Genomic DNA, 26935 nt, shown 5'->3' with positions numbered 1-26935 from the left:
TGACTAATGAGGGCAAGATTTAGCGCCGGTCGAAGAATCGGGTGTCTCCGCCTGCATCCGAAGATGCGAGGCCACGCCATCCCACGTTGGGGTGTCGTCACTGCTGGGTTTGCAAGTGGTGAACAGCATGCAGTTGTCATCTCGATAGGTAAATGGCTATGATGTTCATATTGTAGTCAAGATGCCATGTCAGCGGCCATGCTTATGCCAAGAATCATCATTTCCGGTATGACCGACGGAGTAACCCCCCGTCTATCCACTAGTTCGAGGGAGGGAATAGTCTCGCAGTTCTTCTTCCTCCTCGGGGTGGCGGATAGAACAGTTCTTCATTTGATGGTTGCCTGCCAACGACCCACTTGTCTAAGTTTCCCCCTTATGGGATTCGTTGGTTGCCAGACAAGAGCCTCTTCACAGCCCAGCGCTTGTCAGCAAAAAAGCAACAGCCCCAGGGTCTGAAGGCTGACATTGGTGCGGGTCTCTGGCGCTGGATGGCTTTCTGTTAAAAACTCAGGAACAGGCCAAGACGAAGCGACCGCGCAAGGCTGAGCACTTCTCCGACGTCCCCGTGCCCCTCCCTGCGCCTCCCATGGGCAACATTTTTATCCAAATCCATCGTTTCTGCACCGACCATATAAGACGCTCCGCTCCCCCAACTTTCCCCCCGACAGGTTCGCCCCCAACTTACGTGAGAAGGGAAATCATCGCAGCACCACCATGAAGAGCACCACCCTTCTCTCTTTGGCCTGGGCTGCCCAGTCCGCCTATTCCCTCTCTATCCATGAGCGCGATCAACCATCCACGCTTCAGTTCAACTTTGAACGTCGTCAGATCGCCGACCGGTCCCGCCGGAAGCGATCGACAGCTTCGGCCGACCTCGTTAACCTGGTATGTTGACATCCCGAGTCTGAATTAGGGGAATTGTGACGGTCGCTAATGCAGGTCTCTAGGCGACGAATCTTGGCTACACGATGAACCTTACCCTCGGCACTCCCGGCCAGGAAGTCAGTGTGACGTTGGACACTGGCAGTAGCGATCTCTGGGTCAATGGCGCCAACTCGTCCGCCTGCCCCTGTACCGATTACGGCTCCTACAACTCCAGCGAATCTTCCACCTACACCTTCGTGAACGATGACTTTTATATCGAGTATGTCGACGGCAGCGAAGCCACAGGCGACTACGTCAACGATACCCTGAAGTTTTCCAATGTCACCCTGACGAACTTTCAATTTGCCGTCGCATATGACGGCGACTCCGAGGGTAGGTTCCCACTATTCCCTCATTAGTTTAATTCCACAGTTTGCTAACTGCTTCCCATGTAGAGGGCGTCCTCGGTATCGGATACGCCTCCAATGAAGCCAGCGATGCGAGCTACGGTGGTGGTGGTGAATACACCAACTTCCCCGAAGCCCTCGTCGACCAAGGCGTGATCAACTGGCCGGCCTACAGTCTTTGGCTGGATGACCTCGACGAAGGCAAAGGCACCATCCTGTTCGGCGGAGTCAACACCGCCAAGTACTACGGCAGCCTGCAGACCCTGCCTATCGTCTCCATCGAGGACATGTACATCGAGTTCGCTGTCAACCTGACGGCTGTGCACCTCGAGAAGAACGGCAATTCCGTCTCGGTCAACAACAGCGCCACACAGTTCCCCATCCCCGCCGTGCTGGACAGCGGCACTGCCCTGACCTACATCCCGACCTCCGCCGCAGCCAGCATCTACGACGCCGTCGGTGCCACCTACATGAGCGAGTATGGTTACGGAGTAATCGAGTGCTCCGTCAAGGACGATGATTTTACCTTCCTCTTCGACTTTGGATCCTTCAACATGAGCGTTGACATCAGCGAGATGATCCTCGAGACCAGTTCCGACATGACCGACATGAACATCTGTACGTTCGGTTTGTCAGTGATCGAAGATGAGGCCCTTCTCGGCGACACTTTCCTGCGCAGCGCATACGTCGTCTACGATCTCGGCAACAACGAGATTTCCCTGGCCAAGGCCAACTTCGACCCCGGCGAGGACCACGTCGTGGAGATCGGCACGGGCTCCGATGCCGTGCCCAAGGCGACGGGAGCCACAGAAGCGACCGCCACGTCGACGGGCTCGAGCGACAAGTCGGACAATTCGGACAAGGAGAGTTCGGCTACAGTGCCGCGCGGCCAGATTGCCTCGCTGGTGGCGGGAGTCTTGGTTGGAGTTTCCTTGATTTTTTAAATATAGAGATTTCACGTTGCATCTTGATGATATATTATAGACCTTCCTAATTTTGCCCCTTACTTCTTGGAATGTTTTTCTGTTTTTAGCTTGATATCCCATCGTTCGATGCTCAGATATGGAAATGAAAGAAATTCGGAATGCAAGATCTGATCAATTAGTTTGTTTCACTGCCGCGTGGCTGGTCCGATCGACACCAAGCCAGTTAAAAGAGCCAATCATACTTTGTGATGATCTGTCAGCCCCCTTGCTACTATAATTATTCCTCCATTGCCGTTGTGACCTATCTCATTGGCGGTACCCACACCGTTGATGCCGCCCGCGACCGGGGAGTCAACAGCCTGCCAAGATCAGAACTGCCACTTGAAACTTCTTCATACTTTCTTATATGGGATGTGGCTGTACCGAGTCAGTTTCAGTCTTTGTTACAGGACTGAGTATCTTTATGACCTGTGCATGTTATTCGGATGATGACGTAGTGTAACGTTGGTAGGGCATTTAAGGTTTTGTGCCTGTCAACCTCGCCAGTCTTGTCCATCATTATCTCGACGACTATCATTTCGAACCAGTAGTGTTTCCTTCGTCAATCAGAACGTTCGGCGTGGACAGGCTTGAAAGGTTCTCGGAGACGATCGGGAGCAATTTAAACGCCCATCGTATGTGACCAGGATCGCACTAAGGATATCCAATCTCGAATGAAAGGAAGCAAAGCCACGCAGAACCTGGATGGGGCGAAATGAAGCAACGCCGAGCACAGATAAGAATATGATATATCTTCATCCCAACCTTAACCCGACCAGTCTTCTCTTCCAAACAATTTGAAACATTATCGACAGTCACCATGTCGTTCCTCCCCCGCCTCCACCTCTTCGAGATCGCCGACCAGTCATGGTGTCCCGACAAGGCGATCGAATATGCTCAGCTATGTCTTACCCACTGCTGGAATTTGCGCCTACCACCAATCGCCAAGACTTCTTCTGCGGAAGTTGCCTGCGAAGTCCTTGCAGATAACTTCCCCGACCTCTCGTCCTTCACATTTGTCGATTTGGGCTCGGGCGCAGGAGGCCCATCCGCCACCTTTGAGAGACTCCTCAACGCTCGCCTGCGCGCCCAGCATCTCCCTCCGACCGAATTTCTGCTAACGGACCTCAATCCCCACCCTCGCGAATGGGCTACTCTCACCAAACAACAAGAAAACATCTCATATATCTCCGAACCAGTCGATGCGTCAAAATGTGGTCGATTGGTCCCACAAAACCGGAAGGAATGCCGAATGTTCAACGTGGCTTTCCATCATTTTGACGACCCTCTTGCTGTACCCATGTTACGGAACGCGATTGAGTCGGCTGATGCATTCATGTATGTCGTTAAGCCCATACATATATCTTCAAATGGAGTATCAACAAATACTAATGAAAACTCTCAGTATTTTCGAACTCACCGCGCGCGATCTCAGCTCGATGCTAATATTACCAGGCCTGATACTGATCGCATGTCAATACACCCTGCTCCGATTCTGGCGATCGCCCTTACATTTGTTTTTCACATTTATGTTTCCTCTGGCACCTCTGCTCATGGTTTTTGATGGCTTTGTATCTATCATGCGCTGTCGGACTTCGGATGAGCTGCATGACCTGGTCAGACGGACGGATGCACCTGGTTTGGAGAACTGGGAGTTTCGGTCGGGGAAGTCGCCGGTGATGTATCCGACTACGAATGTGCATTGGTTTATAGGGGTGAAGAAGACGGCGAAGTAATTCTGCTGAGAGGCAGTCTGTCTTGAGTCAAGATTAGTTCGGTGCTATGTAGTGGGCTGATGCTATTTTAGAAACCAATAATTTAGTACATTGACAGAAGTCGTATGCTAGGTAAGAATAAAAAATATAACGAGATAATACGATGATTATGGCAATTCTTGCAAATAAAATGCAACTTTCCCTTTCTAAAGTGCACATTGTACTTTTTCATCATTGTCAACGTTTGGGACGCTGTATAGGACCCAAGCCGCGTCGGCGCAGGGATTAGCTGCCATGGACCATTGCTATACTTTAACGCAAATATCAACCATAGAACGGAAGTCGACCAGGCTTCGACATGGTGGCTCTTTGTGATTGGAGAGACGATGTAGCTCTGAAGTTATACATTTTCAGTGCAAGTTAGACCCCCCAACAGCCGATGCCGAGGCCCTAAAACCTACTAGCAGATAATGAGAAGATAAGCACCACTCGGTAACCCCACGTGCTTCCCTGCTTGCCGACGAGCACCTGGAAGGCTCGAATCACAGAACTTCGATGTTAGAAAGTCGAGTGGATGACGCAGAAAAATGCAAGGACCCGGATTGCATCCAGCCTGGGGTACGACTCGCGTCTCCACACTCCATGTAAGCGAGATGATGGCTGCAGCCGAGACATGACAGATGCCCTATCTTGTGGTGCCGTGGCTGTTTCGAATCAAGAAGATGCCCACGTGCACCGATGCTCTGCAGCTGCTGGTACAATCCAACGGTATCTGAGCATGTCGGATACACAATAATGCACAATACAGTGATGGGCATGTATATGGCTTTGCATTTCTTTCCTTCCCCGAGAGCACGGAATGCCTACAAATTGGCATCGCACCCACCCCTTGCTGGTTCTATTACTGACTGAACGGTTTTTTGCCAATAAAGTGGGAGTATCAACATGCACCCGACTTTCACTACCCTATCTATACTGGCAGTGGCCTCTTTAGCTGATGCTGCTGCCATTGAAGCCCGCTCACAGAGCTCAGTTCCACTGACTCCCAGTCCATCAGCTACCACAACCGGAGTTGATTGGTTTCAGACCACGCCCGAGAGCTACCAGGGTATGTGCTTAGTCGTTTTGCAAATTTGTGTTAAGCTGACTTCAGAAGGCACGACTGCAACCGGGGTTGCTCCTTTCTTAGCCGAGACAAATCCTGCCCCGTTTGGACAAAAGACACTGTCTCCCAATGACCCGCTGGAAACAAGTGAGCCGATCAAGGGGGCTGCTGGCCGCAATATTTTCCATCACATGGGCAACTTGAGGTACATCTAATGATGGGTTCTCCATTGCTCTCAATGTTAAGTCCGTTACTGACTCATACAGCCCGTACCATGTACCCGATGGCTTCGGAGTAGATGAATATCCTCTCCCGCAAGGATCTAACATCACCCAAATGCATATGATTCACCGCCATGGTTCCCGGTATCCTTCATCCTCAGAAGGTCTGGCTTCATGGGCCCAGAAGATCATCAATTCTACCGCTAGTGGTAACAACTTCACGGGTGCACTTGCTTTCCTGAATGATTGGGACTACGGACTGGGTCTAGAGATCCTCGTCCCCAAAGGCCGTCAGGAGCTCTATGACAGCGGCGTCCTAAACTTCTACAACTACGGACACCTCTATAATTCCAGCTCGACCCATAAGCTCGTGGCGCGCACCACCACCCAGGACCGCATGCTCAAATCCGCAGAGAACTTCCTTGCAGGGTTCTTTGGCCTTGAATGGACAGAAAAAGCCAACCTGCTACCAATGATAGAAGGTGTTGGCTACAACAACTCTCTCATTGGAACTTACTCGTGCACCCGCGCACTAGAGTACATGGCATACAATGCCACCACACCCCTATCAACATGGAAAAACATCTATCTCAAAGAGCGCACCGAAGCACTCCACACTCTGACTGGATCTTATAACTGGACCACGACCGACAGCTACAACGCGCAGAGTATGTGTGCCTATGAGACCATCAGTTACGGCTACAGCCAGTTCTGCGAGCTTTTCACCTTTGAAGAATTCGAAAACTTCAGCTACTCCTTCGATATCGAATTCTCCAACATGGTCGGATTTGCCTGTCCCGCGGGCCGTGCGCAGGGAATTGCCTGGGTAGAGGAATTTCTCGCCCGTGTGGAGGGCCACTTACTCCAGACTACAGGCACCAATGCCAACATGACCTTGGACACTAATCCCGTGACGTTCCCAACGGATCAGAATCTCTACCTTGACTTCTCACATGATGCGGGTATCGTCGCTGTTCTCACTGCGTTTGGGTTTACGCAGTTCGCCCAGTCTCTGCCTCCTACTGGACCTCCTCTATACCAGCAGTTCAAGGCTAGTAACATTGTTCCTTTCGGTGGACGGACGAATATTGAGATCATTAAGGCGCCTCATAAGGTGGCTGCTACGCGTCCTGCGGGTGATCAGAGAAATGCCTATGTGGATGGCACTGGGGAGACGTTCTACGTTCACTTTTTGCAGAATCAGCGCACGCTGCCTCTGCATTCTAGCTTTGCGGAATGTGAGTATCGCGATGATGGTTGGTGCGAGCTGTCTACCTTTATGAATGTTCAAAAGAAGAGTTTGGAAAGGTCTCAGTTTGAATATGCTTGTTTTGGTAATTGGACGGTCACTGAGTATGGGACTGTTACTGATGGTGTTCCGGTTTGACGCTGCATTTCGATGATGTATCATATAGTGTGAAGCACAGAGGCTAGGGTGGTATAGGCATTCAATATGTGTTGAAATATGAGATGTGAGATTTACAATAGCAGTCCTTGCGTTATATAGCGGCATTGCATCGTTGTGTACAAATCAGTTCTCCGGGACCGGATGATCCGCTGCTTCAACACCTGCATGCCAGCGATATTTTGCGGCCGGATGATCAGCCGGCGGGCCGCTCTGCCCTTCCTTGCCGTAGATGTTTTCGCGGTACGTTCCCTTCTTGACCGTGTAGTCATCCCAGAAGAGGCCTCTCTTACGGAGTTCAGGGATCAGCAAGTCGATGATATCCTTGAAGGAGCCGGGTTTGATAGCATATGCCTGCCCCTGTTAGCAAACTACCCTCTTTAGCATCTCCAGCAACATACCAGATTGAACCCATCCACATCCGCCTCATTCACCCACCGTTCCATCTGATCCGCCACCTGCTCCGGCGTTCCCACTGGCGTGGCACCCAATCCACCCACCGTGATATGTTGACCCACCGTAGCCTTCGTCCACTTCTCGACCTCCGGAGTCGCCTTGGACCAACCCTCAACGGCAGACCTATCACACAATCAGCACTTCCCCAACCCATAACCACAATAAGAACATACCGAATCGCATTACTCTCCACATGCCTCAACTCCTCATCATCCCCATACCGATCGAGATCAATCCCCGTCCAGCCCCCAAACAGCGCCAACGCACCATCAATCGACCCAAGACTCCTAAAATACCTAAACTTCTCCCAGGCCTCCTCCTCCGTCCTCCCGAGCACCGGACACAACAGCGCCAAGAACTTAATCCCCGCGGGATCCCGTCCAAACTGCGTCTTCGCCGTCTCGCGGATCTCCGCAATATTCTTCGCCACCACGGACGGACTATGTCCCGCTACGAAGATCGCCTCGGCATGCTGTGCCGCGAACGCCTTCCCGGCTTTGGATGTCCCCGCTTGGAGAATCACGGGTGTGCGTTGCGGGCTGGGTTGGCAGATGTGGGGGCCCGGGACGGTGAAGTATTTGCCGGTGTGGTTGATCTCGCGGACTCGGGTTGGGTCTGTGTAGATTCCGCGGGTGCGGTCGAGCACGACGGCGTCGGACCGCCAGGAGGATTCCCATAGTTTGTAGGTCACTTTGATGTATTCTTCGGCTTGGGCGTAGCGGTCGTCGTGCTGGGGGTGGTTAGTATTGGGGGTGAACTTTTGGTGGATGAGTGAGGGGTGGGTTAGGGTACCTGGGGTTGTTGGGTGTGGCCTAGGTTACGTGCTGCGGAGTCGAGATATCCGGTAACGATCTGGGTTGGTTAGCTTGGTGATTATTGTTAAGTGGGTGGGTGGGTGCTTACGTTCCATCCTATCCTGGTTTTTATGTTAGTATTGGTAGTGACGACGAGGGCCTTGAAGAGTGACTTAGACTTACCGTCCCTTAGTGAGATGATCGATCGTAGAGAGCCGACGAGCAAGATGATACGGCTGCTCGTATGTCGTTGTGACAGTCACTCCGAAGCCGATGTTTTGTGTCGCGGCCGCCATGGCAGGTACGACAGCTAATGGCTCGTTGACGGGCCATTGCGCGCCAGAAACAATGGCTGGTTCGAGATTGCGGGGGCCTTTGTACACGTCGTAGCCGCCTGGGGAGGTTAGCATCTATGTAAATCATGAAGGTAGTTGAGAATAAGAGTTACCTAGAACATCTGCGATGAAGATTCCGTGGAACTTGGCGGATTCTAGAAGCTTTGCGAGCTCAATCCAGTGGTCGATGTCGTTGAACCGGTGCGATTCGTCCTCTGGGTGTCGCCACAGCCCTGGGGACTGGTGGCCACTACCTGGGATATGTTAGCAGTTGGAGCAGAGTAGTGAGTGGAATGGTACGTACACATTTCAACGAATGCATTGAGGATTAATTGTTTGCGGGGTCGAGATGTAGCGTTGTCGGTGGCCATTGTGGAGGGTAGATAGGAGGATAGGTTAGTGAGAGAGAGGTGTTGGCTTGGGCTGTTCCGAACCGGCAAATGCTGAGTCTTACGAAGATAAGAAAAGAAGGCCAGTTCAATCATAAAGATCTTGTTCAGAAATCAACTGCGAATAAGTACGGACCATAAGTGTGCAATTCCGACCTCGCTGGAGGGGATGTTCAGTAGCATCACAGTGGGCCGGGATGACGTGATGGGGAGATGAGGGGTTGCCCATTCATAAGGATCACATACTCAATACAACCCCAAATAAGGGCAAGGATCATTAGGAATCCCTTTATCTGAAATCTGGACACGACGCCTTCTGGTAGAGAATTACATGGCCTCGGTAGTTGGTCGAAATTTTGGCACAAGCCACCTCGGGCTCCCGGAGCATCCACCCCTGCCCTATGTTTGGTCCTTTTCCGCCAACTTTTGTCCCTGTCACGCAATAACTTAACTTTATTGACCTTACGCTATATGGAAAATCATGCACGCATATCGGCCGAATAACTTTAAATCCAGATATATGATCCCCAGGATCTTGGAACCCGGTCAAAGCACCTCATATGCATAAGCTATCGTATCATCAAGGAACACGATGTTCGCTGTAGCATACAATGATCGGCGGATAGCGTGATAGTAGCGATAATGTGAGCGTGATGTAGATCTTAAAGGTACATTTGCCGGGGTGCCTCCACATCGTCAGCCTTGTCTTTCTGCCGCTGTCGAGTGCTGCATTGTCTAGCCACTGGAGTATCTTGACAAGATGTCAGAAATTCAAGCTCGCGCAGCAGGGGCATCTGTGCAGCCGCCACTGTCTCAGGCTGTTGGATATGTTATTGTCGTGGTGCTAGGGCTCATCATCGCCGGTGGTATGTTCACCGAAGTTAGACGAGGATTGCAGCTAACAAAACAGTGATGATGGTCATCACCAAAATACTCAAAAAGACAACGGGTGAAGATAACAGGAAGACTGAGATGTACGTCCCATAAGAATAATGGGCTTTCACCTGCTAATATTTCAGGTTCATGACTGCCAATCGCACCGTTCGAACCGGATTAACAGCATCCGCAGTAATATCGGTACGAGTTCACCCTTGATAGCGATCTATCCCCTACTGAGTAGACAGTCTTGGTTGTGGACGACAGCAATGCTAGGAGCATCGTTTGTGGGCTATGACTATGGCGTGGCTGGCCCCTTCTGGTTTGCCGCAGGCTGCAGTCCGATGATTGTCTTTTTCGCCTTGATCGGGATATCCTGCAAGAGGAAGATTCCGGATGCACATACGTCGCTCGAAGTGGTCCGAATCCGTTATGGTAGGCTGCTCAGAAGCTATACCTATTGGCTTGTTGTTGATGTTTTCAGGTCGTGTTGCACATGCGGTCTTCATGACCTTGTGCTTGATTAACAACATATTTGCCTGCGCGAACATGCTCTTGGGTGCAGCTGCGGTTATATCAGCCATGTGAGTGCTTCACCGAATTTTCGAACCTTACTGACCATATAGAACTGGAATGCACATCATTGCTGCGACGTTCCTGTTGCCCGTTGGCGTTACCGTTTACACCTTCGTAGGCGGCATCAAAGCAACGTGAGTGCCCAGCTGAAGAAAGAGTACGCTATGCTTACCGGGATAAGATTCCTTACGGACTACTTCCATACGGCGATCATTCTCATTATTGCATGCTATCTCTCGATCAAAGCGTTTACATTCGAAGAGGTTGGCTCGATCGGCAAGCTATATGAGCTTGTGCAAGCCGCTGCGCAGCGTCATCCTGTGTCTGGTAATCAAGATGGGACATACCTGACCATGACTTCGAAGGGTGTACGTACTATAGTCCATGTTGTTGTCTCTGCTAACAAATCCAGGCTATCCTGTTCGGAATTCTTCATATTTGCTCCAACTTCGGCCTGGTTATCGTGAGTACAAACACACCAACCCGAGGAATGTCTAACATTTCTGTCAGATGGATACTAGCTATTTCATCAAAGCATTTTCCGCCGCTCCCTCCTCGGTAGTACCGGGTTACACTATCGGTGGGATTGCTTACTTTGCCATTCCCTGGGCTCTAGGAACCATCATGAGTTCTCTTGCCCTAGGCCTCGAGAATACGTCTTCTTTTCCAACGTATCCCCGCGTAGGTCCTGTCCGCCTTTGGTCGTCGAAGATGCTAATTAATGCAGCGCATGACCTCCACGGAAGTCAGCAATGGCCTTGTCCTTCCATACGCAGCCATGACTATTGCCGGGAAAGGTGGGGCGGCTGCAGTCCTCCTCATTACCTTCATGGCAGTCACTTCGACGATCTCTGCGCAAGTCATCGCCGTCAGCTCTATTCTCAGCTTTGACGTATACCGAGAATACATCAACAAGGCAGCATCAGACAGAGACATTATCCGTGCCAGTCACTTTGGTGTCATTTTCTTCGCTGCCTTTTCTGCCGGCTTCAGCACTATGCTCCATTACGTCGGTATTGACCTAGGCTGGACTTTATATATGCTCGGTGAGCCTCCACTTCAATTAACATCGGTGCAAATACTTATGAAGTAGGTGTGGTTACCTGTCCCGGTATCTTTCCTATGGCATTCACGATCCTTTGGCGTCGACAGAACAGAGCAGCCGCTATTCTGTCCCCAATTCTGGGAATGGCGACCGGCATCGGGGTGTGGCTTGGCACAGCGCAGCACTTTTACGGCGCAGTATCTGTCAGTTCAACAGGACAGATTCTACCTTGTGTATATGGAACTGTAGCGTCTGCTTTCTCGCCCATACTATACTCTGTCGTGATCACCCTAGTTAAGCCGCAGAGGTATGACTGGGCGGAATTCCGCAAGGAAAAGCTAGGACTCGAGCGACTGGATAGTGATAGCGATATCACGGTGAACGGCCCAGGTAGTGAGGCGCAGCAAACTCGATCCTCGTTTGATTCCCAGGAATTGAAGAGATGGGGGCGCATTGCTGCATTTTGGTCGATTGCAACTTTCTTGGGCCACTGGGTATTATGGCCACTGCCGATGTACGGATCGAAATATGTTTTTGGGAAGGGAGTAAGTATTTGTCACCATTAATCACGCATGATGATCGGTGAAGTGCTAACAAAATGTCAGTTCTTCACTGCTTGGGTCGTTGTGGGAATTATCTGGTTGTGGATCACAATGCTCGTGGCGATATTCTATCCCCTTATTGATGGGGGAGTGCAGCAGATGATGCAAATATCTCGAGGGCTGCGTGAAAGAAAGAACGCAGTCACGTCCTCATCAGCGCCATCAGTGACAAATGATTCTCCTGAGGTGTTCAGAATGAATGAGAAGTCTTAATCGGTGTGTCATTTTGCGGAATATTCAGAGTACTGGGAGATGTCTATGGATCCTGCCTACGCATGATCGGCAGCAATCATGAATGTTAAGTAGTGACGCTATTTTAGCGCGTGTAAATGCCTATAAGAGACCGCTGTCGTTTGTCGTTCAATTTCAAGAACTTCATCACTACTATAAACGAGTCAATACCTTGTATATTCTTTATTGGCCCTTTATATATCCACATTTTCCTACGCAGCAACAATGTATACAGAAGCACTTCTTGGGCTTCCAGTGCTGGATAGACGGATCAATCTCCGTCGAGAAAATCATGATTCTGCTTTGGGTGTCTGCAAACCAGGTTTTCCAAGGATATCAGTCTGAGAATGCTTCCTCAGCAAGGATACATGGTCATTTGAGACATCACAGTCACTGTAACACTTCCGTCGTTTCTGCTACTTACGTGGGCTTCCCTCCTGGTATTTGTGTCGGGACTGTCTTATTTACAGAAATCGTTCAACTCCAGAACTTAATTATTGATTACAAACTTATATGAGGGCTGCGAATTTGCCAATCGAGCTGCTCTAATTGATTAGAGACAGTCTTAGAAATGAAGGAGTGCCACTAGCCCCCTGTACCACTGTCTGCTGCTGGTGGAAGGAGGCTTTTGAGCCTTTTAATTATTTTCGCGTTGTGGTTTGTAGTACGCATGTCAATGAGAAAGCGCCGGTGTCCGGAATACCTGTTGATGTTTTTGAGGACATCACTTCACAAGCTGGAGCCGCTCGTCGCATGATGATACGGGAAATTGAGTATCGGGTATGTGTTCCGTACAAGCATGAAAACTGGTCTGGCTACATGTATAGCCACTATGACCCAGCAAAACCATTTGAACGAATAATGAACCAAGCCTTCCAATCCGCAATCCTTGAGTTTTTCCGTGTGCTCAGTGCGTGGCCCCGGTCCAGCTGTCTCTCTTTCAACGTGGGAATAGTGGGTTTTAGGCTGGTGAATGAAGTGCCAAGTTCGCACCATTCGGCCTCCATGCTACCAAACATTTGTTACCTAAATAAGATCTTCATTTCGGGCCTTTGCAACCCATACGACAGACTAGGGGACCACCAGTTTACGCCGAGGCGATCTACGACATCGTAAAGCATTGCCCGTACATCACGGAGTTGCGTATGAATCTGGGTTATCCGCATAGGCCGGAGGAACTGGAGTATTTGCGTGCCAGACGCTTAGGTATGATGTGGCTACTACAACTGACAACAACAGAGGAGGGATAATTGGCTAGATGCCCACTGCCAGGAATAATTCAAGACGGCCATAGAACGTAGTTCTTATTCACGTCTTTCACCGTTGTCCGTCTGCTGAATATGGTGTAAAACTTCTGCAGCCTTCTATGACTTATGTGCGGTGGCGCTGTGGACACAGTTCTGAAATTTCTATAGTGACCTATCAATATAATGAGGTACTGCCCTCTTCCTTAGTCATTGAAGGTCTGCAGAGCTACCCAGCGACACACTAGACGCTCGAGCGACCCGTACTAGAATTATTTCGAATACAAGCAGATCCAACCCAATACTGTACCGTACCATGCAGTTGGTGCAATGTACCTATCACAACTTGAATTTGACCCTAATTTGTGAGCATGTCGCTCCACAGCCCTCAGGGTATGCTGCCTAGGTTTACAAAGCAATTTACAACTGTCGAGAGGGTATCATCGTCACATAACCATAATCAAAATTATTCCGATGGTATACATTTCGATTCCAACAACTCACACTAGCTCACACCAACCCACACCGATTAGAATTCCATCAAGAAAGACCTGTTTCTTACCCTGCCGAGAAAGGATGGGTTTCCGTTTCACAACGCGTCCCCTCTGGCGGCGACTCTCCAGTGCGAAAGTACGTCTTGATATGATGCTCCGTACACAGCGAACGGGAAGCATAAGAGCAATGCTACAGCGAATGTCAGTAAATTAAAGAGGATGCATTGAGTGAAATTGTGATGAACATACACCTTCAGCGTGCTGCTCCAGCACTACAGACCCGTTGAACAAGGCGGACATAGCATGGGCGCTAATAAAGTGGTTAGCATGTCCTAAACAAAGATAATTGTTACTTGGTACATACTCGGCAAGTGGAGTCACTGGATCCAGAGTATTGCTGACGAAAAGAATGGGCGTAGACATATTATGCGCACCGATAGGCCCTTTATGAGGATTAGCATGCATCCAAGCCAACAGCAACATGGTCGGTGTAGTGAGCATACCTTCGAAAGACCCCGGACCCTGGCCCTTCCAACTAGCACATGGCATATAGAAGTCTGCAAATGTATTTCCAATCCAGTAGCTGCTCTCCATCACTGGCTGGAGGTATAGCTCTGAATATTCCTCTTGCGTGATATTGAGTAATTTCCGATTCAAATCCAGACACGCAATACCCTCCGTGAGTTCAATTCGAGAGCCATATCGGCAGGCTTCAAGGCATGGAGTAGAAGATTGGCATGCAGAATCGAGACAATGAGCGGGCCGTGTTTCCTCCCGTAGAGCAGCTTTCCATGCTGCCATGCTGCTTGCGTTGCGCTGGTCAAGGTCTGATAAGATCGAAGCAAGAATAGGGAAAAGATCATTTGGGGCATATAAGGCAGTTTTGAGCAAAGTTTTGACATCGGAGTATGTCATAATCTCAGGACTGGGTTGACTAGTCCAGAGCGGGTTCGCTCTCAGGTCTGCTAGGATGTCAGTAAGGCGCTGTCGAAGATAGTTTATCGCTTCTGTTTCGTCTTCATCGGTAGGCGATGCATTAGCAGACGCATCAGCAAATGCACATCGGGAATAGCCGGCCCGGTGGCAATAGCGGAAGAAACTGTCTACTACGAGATCTGCATCACGGAAGGAAGTAGAGAGATGTCCTGAATACCAGCGTAGTGCGTCTACCGCTCCGTCCAATACCATCCGATGAACTTGGTCTGGGAAGAGACTGGCATAGGTAATTCCTAGAAGAATTCTATACGAGTAGCCCCAATATTGTAGCTTTGCAATTTGGTTAAAACCGGGTTGCAGTAACCGGGCAAGATGGCGGAGGTCATGTGCTGTGCTCCAGGTATTCATGTAGGGACCAATATCAGCACTACCCTTCTCGGTATCCGTACATGCGATGCCAATAGCCTGCATGCGAGACCAAAGATAGCCTTCTGCATGTTCGGAGCTATCAACCAGGCCTTCGCTTTGTACAGCCTCCTTCCAAAGATAGCTGGACAGAAGATTCGGGAAGCATGAAAGAGGGGGTAGGGTGTTTCCGACGCCTCGAGGATCAAACGAAACGATATCGAAATACCGCTCTTCCTTGTCAGAGCTCTCGACGATGTTCTGAATTTCTTTTCCGCGATTGAGAATCTCTTGCACTCCTGAATCACCGGGACCACCTTTCTGAAAGTGAGCAATCATGAGATAGAATTATCAAGCTATTATATGCTGTTGAAGTAGTGTATACCTGGATTGATTATGACGGAGCCACCGTAGCGTTTGTCATTATGGTCAACCTCCGTAGAGAGCTTGATGATGGCCAAAATGACGGTACCATTGTCAGTGGTATCAGACCAATCTAAGGGAACCTCGAGACGCGCGCAGGAATAGTTCTGATAGCAGGGTACGAAGTTGAGGGTGGACGCTGGAGCAGTCTGGTAAGGCGTTTTAGAAAACGGAGGATCAGGATATGGAGGAAGTATGCATACGCTATTCCAGGTGAAATTCCCAATTTGCGTCATAGCCGACGACATTGTAGGAGATGGCGTCGTCAAAGGAACTGGAAATGAAAATTGAAGGAAGTTGATGCCCGAGGGCATAGACGGTCTACTAAATATTTACCCGGAACTGTGGCTGACGCGACAACTATGGTGAATAATCATCCTTTAGATAGCAGTAAAGCAGTTATTTATAAATTCTATTATTTGGAAAGCCTACTATGCGTCACGACAGGGATTCACCTATGCTGGAACCTGAAGGCTTACTGCTATTCAAAGTTATACATCGACGAACGAAACGCAGCAGTACAATCTCTGGGCGGAGGAACTTGCCGCTGCGGCCTTGATCGACGGATGCGCCCGGTACGCTGTTAATCTTACCCCCGGTGATATCCTTTATCATCCCCAAGTGTCTACAAAGTGGCATTATGCTCAAATTTGCCGCAGAATGATCCAAGAAGGACGAGAGAAAGCATCACATACTACTTTATATATGAATAGGTTTCCCACAATACTTCTCTGAAAATTCAATTTGGGGGAGGCAGTCCAGCGGACGACCCGAGCCACCAACATCGAACCAACGCCGATTGTCTCCAGCTGTCCTGCAAATACTCTATGCATAAAGAACCATAGCTCCATAGATTCTTGTCTGAGGCGATCATGCATGAAGGAAGATATATGCCAGGATCTTGGACTATATTTCTGTGATACAGTGGCTGCTCGGCTTCGTCTTTCTTTTTGTTTGTCCTTGAACTATTGCAATACTAGTCCATTTCATGTCAGCTATTGATCCTTGTAAGCACACCGCATATAGGCCCTAGCGCGTAAGAAGCCGAATTCTATCAGGGCATATCATGCCAACGGCAAAAATGTTGAAAGATTGACACAAGGCCTACCATATGCAGCAAGCCGCTGAGATAGTAGTCCAAAACCAAATGAAAAGCTATTTAAAGACAGACTATTCGGTTTGGACCTAACCTGTTGCCTAAACCAACCCAGCCTCCTGTTTGACCGCCTCCAACCAAAACAAGTCATCGGCGTACGTCTGATTCCACGGATCATCACTCTCATACGCGAAGAGCCTCGCCCGATCCTGAATCATTTGATCCGACGGCCTGCATCCGTTGGCCATTTGCTTGCGAATAAACTCTAACAGATCGCGATGAACATCAAAGTACCGATCCAAAGCAGTTGGCACATCCCACCGAAACGGGATCTCATCGTCCTCTTCATCCTCCTCCCTCGGCATAGGAAGCACATCTGACGTCCTCCACGGATCAGGAGTCTGCGCCTCACTCCCAATTAGATACGGCGGTATTGCATTCTCAACGAGCCGTTGCACTTCCGGCTCGAAGCCCCAATCACCCATCCACTGCTTCATGTCCGCCCCGTGCTTGAAATGCTCGGCGACATGATCGACTCTCTCCTGCCAGGATTGGAACGTTGCACTGCAGAAACCGCAGCGGGAGAAAATGTAGTGGCTTCGGCTTTCTCGCCAGGTGTTCATTGCTGCGTGGAAGGTGTCGACACAGTGGGTTAGTTTCAGGTGCTGCCGGAGGTTGTCCTTCCGAGTGAAGATGCGCTGCTCGGGTGGTTTCTCGAGACAGATGCTGTAATTGTGTAATGTTTCGAGATGATCATCGTCAACGTCGGTTCCCTGGCAGAAGATACACGTGAGTGTGCCGTTGTTGTCGATGAGTCCGCCTTCAGGGGAACAACGCCATTGGTCGACGGGGAGATGGAGGGCCTTTTCATGGCGCTGCCAATCGTATTTCGTCGCGAAGGTGTCCGCACAGAACGTACACTGGTAGGGCCGACGAGTCCACTGGAGACGGTTTGCGTGTCGTATGTGCTTCCGCCGATGGCGACGGAATTGTGGACGATGAAGCGGGGTAGGGGGGCGTTGAGGAGGCCTATGTGATGACAAGGCGACTGAGATTTCGGAGCTGGATGATTGGCTGCGAGCACAGCTGCTAATGGAAGCCTCTCCGGCGATGAAGGAGCCGCTGGAGTCGTTGCTGGACCAGGCGTACTGGGGAACAGTGTATGGTGAGCTGTCTGATAATGCGGAGATATCGCTATCGGCGAGAGCTCGCAGGATGTCGTCTGTGGCTGCGGCCTCGCTTTCCGGTGGCGAGCTCCTCCAACGCTCCATGGGGGATAGAAATGACGGGCTCTGACGTGCAGAGAATATATGGCCTCTGGAGCGCTTACGCCGTCGAGCGTTAATGAACCAGTTGGAGACTTGCGCCCGAGTCAGGCCGGTGCGTTGCGCCAACTCATCCTTCTCCTGTGTCGTGGGATACGGGTTCTCCGGGTGGTTGTTGAGCCATGATCTGAGAGCTCTCACGGCCTCCCCGGATAGACGCTGATGAGGGCGGGCAGAACGGGCAGGCCCGCTATCTGGAGATACTGATGTCGTATCTGGCTGGGATGCAAGCGGAGAGAAGCTGTCGGGAAGCTCTGACGGCAGCGAGAATATGGGATCTACGCTAGTGGGATATGAAACAGGGTCTTCATCGTACAACGGTGGCAGGGATAAGATATCATCACATAATTTAGGGAGCGCCTGGTGAGCGTGCTCCATCTGGATAATGTGCGGACATGCTCACCAGAGTACGGACCTAGATCGAGGTGAAGTTGAGGTTGTTGCAAGCGGACAAAATCCTCTGCGCCCTGCCATTGACATCCGCTCCACTTGCCGGCTGTCGGCCGCCTTCCATGGATCCTCTTATTCGCCGCTTGTCCCGACTGTAGCCGAGATCGGAGGGTGATAGTTAGGTAAATTAATCATAAAGTTTGTACGGAGTCTTAGATGCAATTAGTTTGACTCACTCAACTGCACTGTAGGTTTCATCTTGGCAGTTAGGGTTCTCACCCTGCTAGTGTTTATTTTAACCTCTTCAATACCTAGACATCCATAGCAATCGCGTCACCTACATCATCTATTCATTATGACTTCCACGTCAACCACCACTGCCGTCGAATGGCAGCAGGGTCCCCCGATTGAGCTTGAATCGAGGGCTCCCAAAAATGCCGTCGCGCCAGTCTCAGACTCCACTGATGAGGTCATGGAGGCCTCCCGTCTGGCCGACGCCGAAGTTCCTGAAGGAGGAGCAGGATGGATAGTCATCGCAGGTTGTGCAGTAATTACCTGGTGGTTCATCGGGACGTCCTACTGCTGGGGTGTGCTACAGGCAGCACTGGTCAAGGAGGGAGTGTCATCTGCATCTACTCTATCTTTTGTGGGTTCTTTGGCTCCAGCATGCATCTCGTTTCTGGGAATCCTCAATGCTCGCGTGATCCGCAAACTAGGTACCAGGACGTCGGCACTCCTGGGGATATTCCTACTCGGATTGGGAGAGATTCTCAGCGGATTCGCCGTTCATGAAGTTGGCGGTCTGTTTGTTACATCCGGTGTGGTGATGGGACTCGGAACGAGGTATGCCCCTGTACTACTACTGATTGTACTATGCTAATGAAGTAGTATCTCTTTCATGGTGGTCTCGATCACACCCGCCCAATACTTCAAGGCAAAGCGCGGCATTGCCAACGGAATCGTCTATGCAGCTGGTGGCCTGGGCGGTGCCGCCATCAGTTTCATCTTGGATGCCCTGCTATCTCGCGTCGGCATAGCCTGGACGTTCCGTATTCTCGGATTCATCACGATGGGTACCGGTCTCCCTGCAGCTTTCCTAGTGAAGCAGCGGATTCCGATTCCCCCGTCTGCTTTCGTGGAGTGGTGAGAACAGCACCTTCAGCACACGAACTACCACACCTGGCCTGGCTGACTATAAATTCGTCAGGCGTTTATTCCGTGACATCCGCTTCCTGCTCCTGTTCGCAGCCGGAGCCATTGCCACATTCCCACTGCTCGTTCCGCCCTTCTTCCTACCCCTGTACACCGACTCCCTAGGATTGGGCTCAGCCGCAGGTGCTGGTGTCGTAGCAGCGTTCAACTTCTCCTCCGCTTTAGGAAGACTGACCTGTGGATTTGCCAGCGATACGATCGGCGGACTCAACACGCTGTTCGTCTCGCTGTTACTCAGCGCACTGAGTATGCTGATCATCTGGCCTGTTTCAACGTCCATTGGACCGTTGGTCGTGTTCGTGATCATTAACGGGATGGCGAATGGGGGATTTTTCTCTACTATTCCTACAGTTGTGGGGAACGTTTTTGGGTCCGCCAGGGTGTCTGTTGCCATGGGTATGATTGTTACTAGTTGGGCAGGGGGTTATCTTTTGGTGAGTGCAGTGCTCTGAATATGCCTTTGCTTCGGGATACTAATTGTGATATGTAGGGCTCCCCAATTGCGGGCTACATTCTTGATGCCTCGGGTGGCGAGGATGCCGGGATCAAGGCGTACAGGCCAGCCATTCTGTATGCGGGATTTATGGCTTTAGGAGCGTCGATTCTGGCTGCTTTCATACGTTTGAAGACGGATACACGGCTTCTTAAGAAGGTGTAGCTTACATTCGAACCAGAATTAACATAGGATGCTCTGTGAACTGAATCGTATTAATGATCTCTTGGGGAAGGGGGATATGATTATATAAAGTAGGATGGCCGGGGAGGCAGTGGTTGAACAGGACCGCTGGTATAGGTCCAAACATTATTGGGAATACCTCAATAAAACCAATTGACCAATGGTACTCTCGACCGGTACACCCGAGTGCAAAGCTAAGTGCAAGGTATCGTCCGCCCGTATCATCTATCAACGAACCCACCCCCAGTACCACAGGTCCCCTAACCCCAGAGTACCACCAAGCAAACAAAGCAGTAAAAATAATTAAAATAAAAAGCGACAATAACCTCCATCCAATAAGCCACAATAACAAAGTGCACAAATTACAACCCCAGGAATGCGACGTTGCCGGATCCGGCCAAAACACCCACCCTTATCCACACCCCAAATTATGCCTATTGGCCCAAAACTCAACCCCAGATCCAGTGTGACCTGACACTGCATCACAAATCTCGAGTTTAATGGTTGATCTAACCCTATTGGTGTGTTCCTGGATGGTTTGTTAGGTGGGGTCCGTTTCTATGGAAGCATGAGATGCCACATTCCGATGCGGGAATGGGAATGTAGCGTAGATGGGAATCACCGATCAACACAACTCAATCTTCCTTCCTCTCTCTTTCCTTTTCGCTGCCGCTCAGTGAGCAGAGCAGATCTGATTCACCACCATCATCACCATGTTGCTGCGAATATGGCACATCTTGTATACCTTCATCGTAGTCGTGCAGGCCATTGACTACGATGTCGACGATCCAGGTACTACCCCTACTGCTTCACTATATGCCCCTAATACGTGCATACAGCCGCCAAACAAACGAACTAACTAAGTCGAATAGACTCCATCAAAGCAGCCTGCCACTCCATCGCCCGCCAAATGCTAACCCACTACACGGGCAACCAACCCGGTGACAACCCCGGCAACCTCCCCGACCCCTATTACTGGTGGGAAGCCGGCGCCATGTTCACAGCCCTTGTGGAATACTGGTACCTCACCTCCGACGACACATGGAACAACATCACCACACAAGGAATAACCTGGCAAGCCGGGCCCAGCGGCTCCTTCATGCCCGCCAACCAAACCCGCACTGAAGGCAACGACGACCAATCATTCTGGGCGTTCGCCGCCATGTCCGCCGCAGAGCGAAACTTCCCCGACCCTCCGCCCTCCTCAGGAAGCCCAGGGTGGTTAGCAATGGCGCAAGCCGTATTCAACACGCAAGCCGCGCGCTGGGACACGAGCACCTGTAACGGTGGACTACGGTGGCAGATATTCACGTTTAATAATGGATGGACGTATAAGAATACGATTTCCAATGGGTGTTTCTTTAATTTGGCTGCGAGGCTGGCAAAATATACGGGAAATAGCACATATGCGGACTGGGCGGATACAGTGTGGGATTGGACGGGCGAGGTAGGGTTCATGACGGATACGTATCGGTTTTGGGATGGCGCCGATGTGAGTAGTGGGTGTGGGGATTGGAATTATATTGAGTGGACGTATAATACGGGAGTTTATTTGTTAGGGGCTGCTGTTATGTATAATTTGGTGAGTCTCATTCCCCAGTAATCGTGTGATTGGGGCACGATGCTAACAACGTGCCAGACTGAATCACCTGTCTGGAAAGCTAGGACAGAAGGGATCCTCAACGCGAGCTTCGTCTTCTTCCAGGACGATGTCATGTACGAGCGGGCATGTGAGCCCGTCAACACATGTCAGGTCGATCAACGCTCCTTCAAGGGGTACCTGGCGCGGTGGATGGCTGCGACGACGCAGATGGCGCCGTTCACGTATGATCTGGTGATGCCGAAACTGCGGGCGTCGGCCAAGGCAGCGGCGGAGACGTGCACGGGAGGTGAGCTTCAGGCGACATGCGGGCTGAAGTGGACGGATCGGAAGTGGGATGGAATGGATGATGTGGGGATACAGATGGCGGCATTGGAGGTGATGCAGTCGACGTTGATCAGTCGGGTTGATCCCCCTGTGACGCAGGATACAGGGGGCACGAGTAAAGGCAATCCGGCAGGTGGAGAGCCGGGGCCCGCGCCGGCGCCGGTGCCAGAGGGTTTGAGGTTGGAAATCACAAAGGCGGATAGGGCGGGGGCAGGGATGATGACGGTGATGCTTTCGATGATTGTTATTGGGTCCACGGGGTGGATGGTTTATGAGTGATGGGTGGGATCTTTTCGGTTTCATTATGTACATGTTCATATTGTCATTCTTTATGGTAACTATGCTGGTCACAGAATTACTTTCCTACAGGAATGTACTCGTTGATACCTTGGACTGTCCACAGAGCAGGGTGCTTGTCTCTCGCGCTCTCCATACCACCCAACATGTTGTCCAGTGCTTTCGTATGTCCCTTCTCATAGCCTCTGATGCGGAGGTACTCCAGTTGCAACGGCAAATGATCCACCAGGACGATATCACCGAACTCACCCATCCGAGTAGCGAGATACCACAGACAACTCACACCCAGACTCAAGCTCCTCAGCGACACAAACTTCTTCAGCACACTTTCATCCTCAGCATTCCTCAGCACCTCACTTCCACCAGCAGCAACAAAATGAGACAGCTGATCATCAAACTCCAAATCCAACACTTCCAACGTGGCCCTGTGGCGCAAGACAGCCTGGATCAAACTGCACCGATCAAAGAACTCCGCAAAGCCGGCATAGCAGCCACCGTGGACAACGGAGTACCTCAGGTCCTTCAAGCACTTCATCGAGAGGATAACTTTGCACAACAAGTCCGACTTGAAATCGCAGCCCCTGAGATCCAAACGCGAGATACTCGCCGATGATGGCAGAAGCAAACCTTCCAGCGCAGCACTAGTCGCAGTCCCGAATCCCTGAATGGCCTGCATCCGTAACGATTCGATGCTGGGAAGGGTACGCACCAGCTCAATGCAGAGACAGAGGTCCTGGGGAGCACAGGCGCGGGATCGTGCAATATGAAAACTGGAGGCTTCTGTTGTTAGAATCTGAAAATACTTGAGATTGGCTAAGTAGGAGATTTTCTTTTCTCCATTTTTGATGAAATGACCCAAACTGGCGCGTTGAAGGAACTTGGCTAGTGGGTACTTTTCAATCTTGGCGGCGGAATGGTGATTGTCGGAGGGGTCATCAAATCGGGGAGATGTGTATTCCCAGAAAGGGGGAGATATGGCGAGGGAAGTTAGGTTTGGGGACGATGCGATGAGGAGGACTGCCAGGGCCTGAGCAATGAAAGGGGATTTGCCGTGATAGGCGTCCTCTTGGGTGCTGACTGGGTTAGATATGCCGTGTTTGTAATGATAGTAATAGGAAACATACTTGTAGTAAGTGAGATACTGCCAGTCCTTGGCGTAGTCTGTCTCCTGCAGGGCCATGTTGAGTAGTCTCTCCTGTTCAGGGCCGATGAAGCCAGCCCGGGTGGCGGCAACACGGAGACGCTGCATGTCGCCTGGGTCGACGGGGCGATCGTATTCCCGTGGTTTGTAGTTCAGCGGAGAGCGAACAGGAATGTCCATCTCGATGTGGCGAACATAACTGGCGAGGTTACGGTCACGCAGGATGTCGAGGAGGATGGTATATGCATGTTTCAGGTCTGGTGTGCAGGTGATGCGGATACAGCGGTATTTGGTTTTGTTTACGAGGTCGTTGCCGTGAATAAGAGTGAACAGTGAGGGACTGAGGAGAGAAAGGGAGTAGACATCTCCGCTGTGATCGAGAAAAGAGATGACATGCAAGAGCACGTCAGCGGGGAGGATGGAGAGGACTGGCATGATTGTGGGGATTGGATAGGAACAGGTGAGGTTGGAATACACTTGCCTTACTCGCCGCGGCTGGAGGGGGGGACTTTCGGCGGCGGCACATTCGGGTGGTCCCACTCACACATGAGGGGGACGTGCGAGTGAACTGTAATGGTCTAGGCCCGCCTCTCACCATCTCGCCTGTTCTATTTGGTAGATTGAAGTTAATCTTCTCACTTTACCATAACGAATAGATCTAGACCTCCTCATATAGGGAAAGGCGCTTTCTGGAGAAAATAAAGTTGGATATCTGAAAGTCTCGTGGTTCCCTCGATTGCTAAATGTCAACACACCCTATAATTGATTTAGTTATCATAAAAGGTAGTTAACCCCCTTTCTGAATTTTTTCAATCTACATGGTTAGTTCAGATGCCAGCTGGCAGGTTATAAGTGTCAGACTGTAGATAAAAGATTAGCTCTGCGGGCGCTTCCAAGACCGCGTGTACTAGCGTGGTTTTGATTACTAGTCTCGCACCTACACTAACGGGTCAAATTATTAGACTTGAAATGTACCACTGGATGTACCCTTTTCGTGTGATGTATATAACTAGTACTTATCAGTGTAAGACGCAGATAACAGAAGAAAAACTTAGTTATTTTCTGATCGTAGCTGTAGCAAGAGGCCTCATGAGTTATGGGTTTTTTATATAACATTTGCCTGTTTCAAAGAGGAAACATAATTAGAAATAACCTCCTTTGAGTGTAATCGGTGAAGACTCATCAGCTCTTCGATTCACTCGTGATAGATCATCGATTATTGAGAGCCACCACACAAATATTTGATCTTTCTTGAAACGTTGCAGAATGTGAAAATCCACTTTGTACGCTAGATTTAAAAACATCCAGTACCTGCTTTTGATGTGTCGAAAAGAATCTAAACTAATAAGCCGTGTCTTTTATGACTATTCACACTCACCTAGTTCGCTGAGGATGGATATTGTCCATATGATTGACCAGTTAAGAGTATTTCTGTCTTGCAACTCAGCCTCGCATGATCTAACCATTCACGTAGATCCGACCTATAATCTCTAATAGGGGATATCTAAGTGTTGCCTTCGTGTGGAACTACGGGAATGGATTTAATTGACAAAGCTACGTAAAATTTGCTCTGCTTCACAGCGGGCGTCTCCATAGCGATCACACGAGGCTACCCCAAGACAGGACCTCACTGATGGATGTTAATATGGAAAGTAATCGCATGAACATATAATACTATCGGCTAATCCATTTGTATATAATGGGGAATGCCACTTCAAAGTACCGGAAATAATCATATACCTCAAGAGCTTGATACAGCACCGTCTTCTGGTATTTGCAAAATACTTCCCTTCGTAGATAGACTTCACGCCCAAGTGCGGGTCTATAATCCCGGGTGCTCCAGGACTGCCCTGTATCGGATACCACCTAATCTCAGTTCCTCGAACGCCTCTTCAAGGCCACTTTTGGTAAGAGGAAAAGTCATGATAGTTGGTTTGATATCATGCCGCGCAGCGAACTCCAATAACTCTTGCAGATTGCGCCGCGAAGTGATGAAACATCCCTGAATCCGTATCCCCTTCTGACCGAAGGGAACTAGAGGGATAGGAGTAGGTTCCAGGGTCACAGAAATATGATAGATAGTCCCATTTGTATCAACCAAGTCAAGTAGACTGCGATGTACATTAGCCAGACAATTTGGGCATATCTAGGCGGTAAATGTCATGCTTACGAGGCATAATCAACATCGGAGCTCCCACACAGTAGAAGATGTTTCACGGGTTTAATGCGGATACACCCCTGAGTACTGGGAAAGCGATGAAATTCTGAAGCTCCAAATGCTAGCGCTTCTTCCTGTTTCCTTTCTGAGCCTGAAAATGCCGCGACATTGTATCCCAGTGCCGCAGCAAGCTTGATCGCGAGATGGCCAAGACCACCTATTCCCACGACACCAACGCGATCAGACGGGCGAATTCCATTATTAGTCAAGCAAGCCCACACCGAAGCACCGGCACATAGGAGTGGTGCTGCATGAGCCGAGTCGTATCCATCCGGAATGGGATAGACGGCATCGGCATCCCAGACAGTTCCGTGGCTAAATGATCCAACATCGAAGTCATGTTGGCCATATGCTCGCTTTTCTCTGCAGTGATTGTCACAACCTTACGAGTCCCATATGAATTAGTTCATGATTGCATTCACGACAACGTGGAATCATGAACATACCACTAATACAGTTGTCACATGTTCCACACACGCGACGGATAAAGCCGAATCCAACCCGGTCTCCGACCTTTACCCTTGTTACGCTGGAACCGATGTGCTGTACTACACCTACTCCCTCATGTCCAAGAGCTTGGTCGCGGTGTAAAAAGTGTTCGTCTGTTCCGCACAGGCCGGAATGGGTGGTCTTGATGAAGACATCATTTTCGCCCAGTGGCCGAGTGGTCAGCTTCTCCACAATATTTCCGTCCGGTGATCCGCACAGGACTTTGAAAGTGAATTCCATTGCGGTCTAGAAAGCTTTGTTGCTGCGAGAGTGGACAAAGTGTTGTTCTTTCGTGTATAAGCTCCTCGAGCGAAAGGTGACAGGAGAGCCGGGCCTGAAAGGGGTCCCGGAGCCGACAACCTAAGGAATGGCACAGCAATAGCAACCTAGTTCTTACTTGCTATTAGGACAAAGGCGGTGTGTGTTACTTCCTTAAAGCCGTGGAATTGTCGCGTCCCCTAATGGTCTCTTCTGGCTTGTTCTGGTTAACCGCATATGCTAGTATCCCTGTTTGTCTTTTAGGTTCAAGAGAGCAGAGAGAGAGCAGCAACGTTGCATCTAAACTTTGATTAGATACGGAACTTTGAGTTACAATACCTTCAAAGAGTATAATTGTAGAATTTGTAGATGACTAGAGCCGAAGGGGATCATGTAGAAGTGTCTAAATTTACACCAT

The 26935-nt window shown here is 50.1% G+C and overlaps 11 protein-coding genes across 11 annotated transcripts; 6 read left to right on the top strand and 5 right to left on the bottom strand.

Moving 5' to 3' along the window:
• Nucleotides 1-585: 585 nt before the first annotated feature.
• On the top strand, nucleotides 586-2330 carry BO88DRAFT_240893 (pepsin-like aspartic protease). Its single transcript, XM_025702138.1, has 3 exons — nucleotides 586-885; nucleotides 948-1257; nucleotides 1320-2330. Exons 1-3 carry the CDS (start codon nucleotides 715-717, stop codon nucleotides 2213-2215), a joined length of 1377 nt encoding a protein of 458 aa, XP_025565605.1. The 5' UTR covers nucleotides 586-714; the 3' UTR covers nucleotides 2216-2330.
• Nucleotides 2331-3056: 726 nt separating this feature from the next.
• On the top strand, nucleotides 3057-4106 carry BO88DRAFT_486264 (uncharacterized protein; the record flags this gene model as incomplete). The annotated part of the gene is made up of 2 exons (XM_025712413.1): nucleotides 3057-3574; nucleotides 3642-4106. 2 exons carry the CDS (start codon nucleotides 3057-3059, stop codon nucleotides 3970-3972), a joined length of 849 nt encoding a protein of 282 aa, XP_025565604.1. The 3' UTR covers nucleotides 3973-4106.
• A 790-nt stretch (nucleotides 4107-4896) lies between these two features.
• Nucleotides 4897-6664, top strand: BO88DRAFT_478641 (histidine phosphatase family protein; the record flags this gene model as incomplete). The annotated part of the gene is made up of 3 exons (XM_025712010.1): nucleotides 4897-5059; nucleotides 5108-5261; nucleotides 5323-6664. 3 exons carry the CDS (start codon nucleotides 4897-4899, stop codon nucleotides 6662-6664), a joined length of 1659 nt encoding a protein of 552 aa, XP_025565603.1.
• An 85-nt stretch (nucleotides 6665-6749) lies between these two features.
• BO88DRAFT_478636 (LLM class flavin-dependent oxidoreductase) lies at nucleotides 6750-8638 on the bottom strand (the record flags this gene model as incomplete). The annotated part of the gene is made up of 8 exons (XM_025712009.1): nucleotides 6750-7042; nucleotides 7084-7261; nucleotides 7312-7868; nucleotides 7931-7990; nucleotides 8042-8054; nucleotides 8116-8326; nucleotides 8381-8521; nucleotides 8572-8638. The coding sequence occupies 8 exons, from the start codon at nucleotides 8636-8638 to the stop codon at nucleotides 6809-6811; spliced, it is 1461 nt and encodes a 486-aa protein (XP_025565602.1). The 3' UTR covers nucleotides 6750-6808.
• Nucleotides 8639-9416: 778 nt separating this feature from the next.
• BO88DRAFT_478630 (sodium:solute symporter family protein) lies at nucleotides 9417-11968 on the top strand (the record flags this gene model as incomplete). Its single annotated transcript, XM_025712008.1, has 12 exons — nucleotides 9417-9522; nucleotides 9555-9630; nucleotides 9676-9733; nucleotides 9781-9967; nucleotides 10017-10116; nucleotides 10159-10242; nucleotides 10290-10476; nucleotides 10521-10571; nucleotides 10619-10789; nucleotides 10836-11154; nucleotides 11199-11698; nucleotides 11759-11968. The coding sequence occupies 12 exons, from the start codon at nucleotides 9417-9419 to the stop codon at nucleotides 11966-11968; spliced, it is 2049 nt and encodes a 682-aa protein (XP_025565601.1).
• A 1851-nt stretch (nucleotides 11969-13819) lies between these two features.
• On the bottom strand, nucleotides 13820-15724 carry BO88DRAFT_423620 (uncharacterized protein; the record flags this gene model as incomplete). Its single annotated transcript, XM_025708663.1, has 6 exons — nucleotides 13820-13866; nucleotides 13976-14034; nucleotides 14089-14167; nucleotides 14228-15382; nucleotides 15451-15637; nucleotides 15692-15724. The coding sequence occupies 6 exons, from the start codon at nucleotides 15722-15724 to the stop codon at nucleotides 13820-13822; spliced, it is 1560 nt and encodes a 519-aa protein (XP_025565600.1).
• An 801-nt stretch (nucleotides 15725-16525) lies between these two features.
• On the bottom strand, nucleotides 16526-18368 carry BO88DRAFT_240872 (homeobox protein meis). Its single transcript, XM_025702137.1, has one exon. The coding sequence runs from the start codon at nucleotides 18285-18287 to the stop codon at nucleotides 16686-16688; it is 1602 nt and encodes a 533-aa protein (XP_025565599.1). The 5' UTR covers nucleotides 18288-18368; the 3' UTR covers nucleotides 16526-16685.
• A 207-nt stretch (nucleotides 18369-18575) lies between these two features.
• BO88DRAFT_486262 (monocarboxylate permease Mch4) lies at nucleotides 18576-20225 on the top strand. The gene is made up of 4 exons (XM_025712412.1): nucleotides 18576-19142; nucleotides 19188-19442; nucleotides 19507-19945; nucleotides 20002-20225. The coding sequence occupies exons 1-4, from the start codon at nucleotides 18655-18657 to the stop codon at nucleotides 20167-20169; spliced, it is 1350 nt and encodes a 449-aa protein (XP_025565598.1). The 5' UTR covers nucleotides 18576-18654; the 3' UTR covers nucleotides 20170-20225.
• Nucleotides 20226-20872: 647 nt separating this feature from the next.
• Nucleotides 20873-22393, top strand: BO88DRAFT_384284 (glycoside hydrolase family 76 protein; the record flags this gene model as incomplete). The annotated part of the gene is made up of 3 exons (XM_025704690.1): nucleotides 20873-20979; nucleotides 21060-21769; nucleotides 21827-22393. The coding sequence occupies exons 1-3, from the start codon at nucleotides 20901-20903 to the stop codon at nucleotides 22391-22393; spliced, it is 1356 nt and encodes a 451-aa protein (XP_025565597.1). The 5' UTR covers nucleotides 20873-20900.
• A 22-nt stretch (nucleotides 22394-22415) lies between these two features.
• On the bottom strand, nucleotides 22416-24002 carry BO88DRAFT_442315 (uncharacterized protein). Its single transcript, XM_025709942.1, has 2 exons — nucleotides 23536-24002; nucleotides 22416-23484 (listed from the first exon to the last, which is right to left on the bottom strand). Exons 1-2 carry the CDS (start codon nucleotides 23985-23987, stop codon nucleotides 22470-22472), a joined length of 1467 nt encoding a protein of 488 aa, XP_025565596.1. The 5' UTR covers nucleotides 23988-24002; the 3' UTR covers nucleotides 22416-22469.
• A 1307-nt stretch (nucleotides 24003-25309) lies between these two features.
• On the bottom strand, nucleotides 25310-26574 carry BO88DRAFT_478619 (NAD(P)-dependent alcohol dehydrogenase). Its single transcript, XM_025712007.1, has 3 exons — nucleotides 26217-26574; nucleotides 25723-26152; nucleotides 25310-25663 (listed from the first exon to the last, which is right to left on the bottom strand). The coding sequence occupies exons 1-3, from the start codon at nucleotides 26497-26499 to the stop codon at nucleotides 25375-25377; spliced, it is 1002 nt and encodes a 333-aa protein (XP_025565595.1). The 5' UTR covers nucleotides 26500-26574; the 3' UTR covers nucleotides 25310-25374.
• Between the last annotated feature and the right edge of the window lie 361 nt (nucleotides 26575-26935).

Source organism: Aspergillus vadensis (assembly GCF_003184925.1).
Source record: "Aspergillus vadensis CBS 113365 unplaced genomic scaffold BO88scaffold_5, whole genome shotgun sequence".
In the NCBI taxonomy this organism is placed as follows: Eukaryota; Fungi; Ascomycota; class Eurotiomycetes; order Eurotiales; family Aspergillaceae; genus Aspergillus; species Aspergillus vadensis.
The sequence above is the reverse complement of the archived record's forward strand: the minus strand, read 5'-3'. Positions and strand labels throughout refer to the sequence as shown.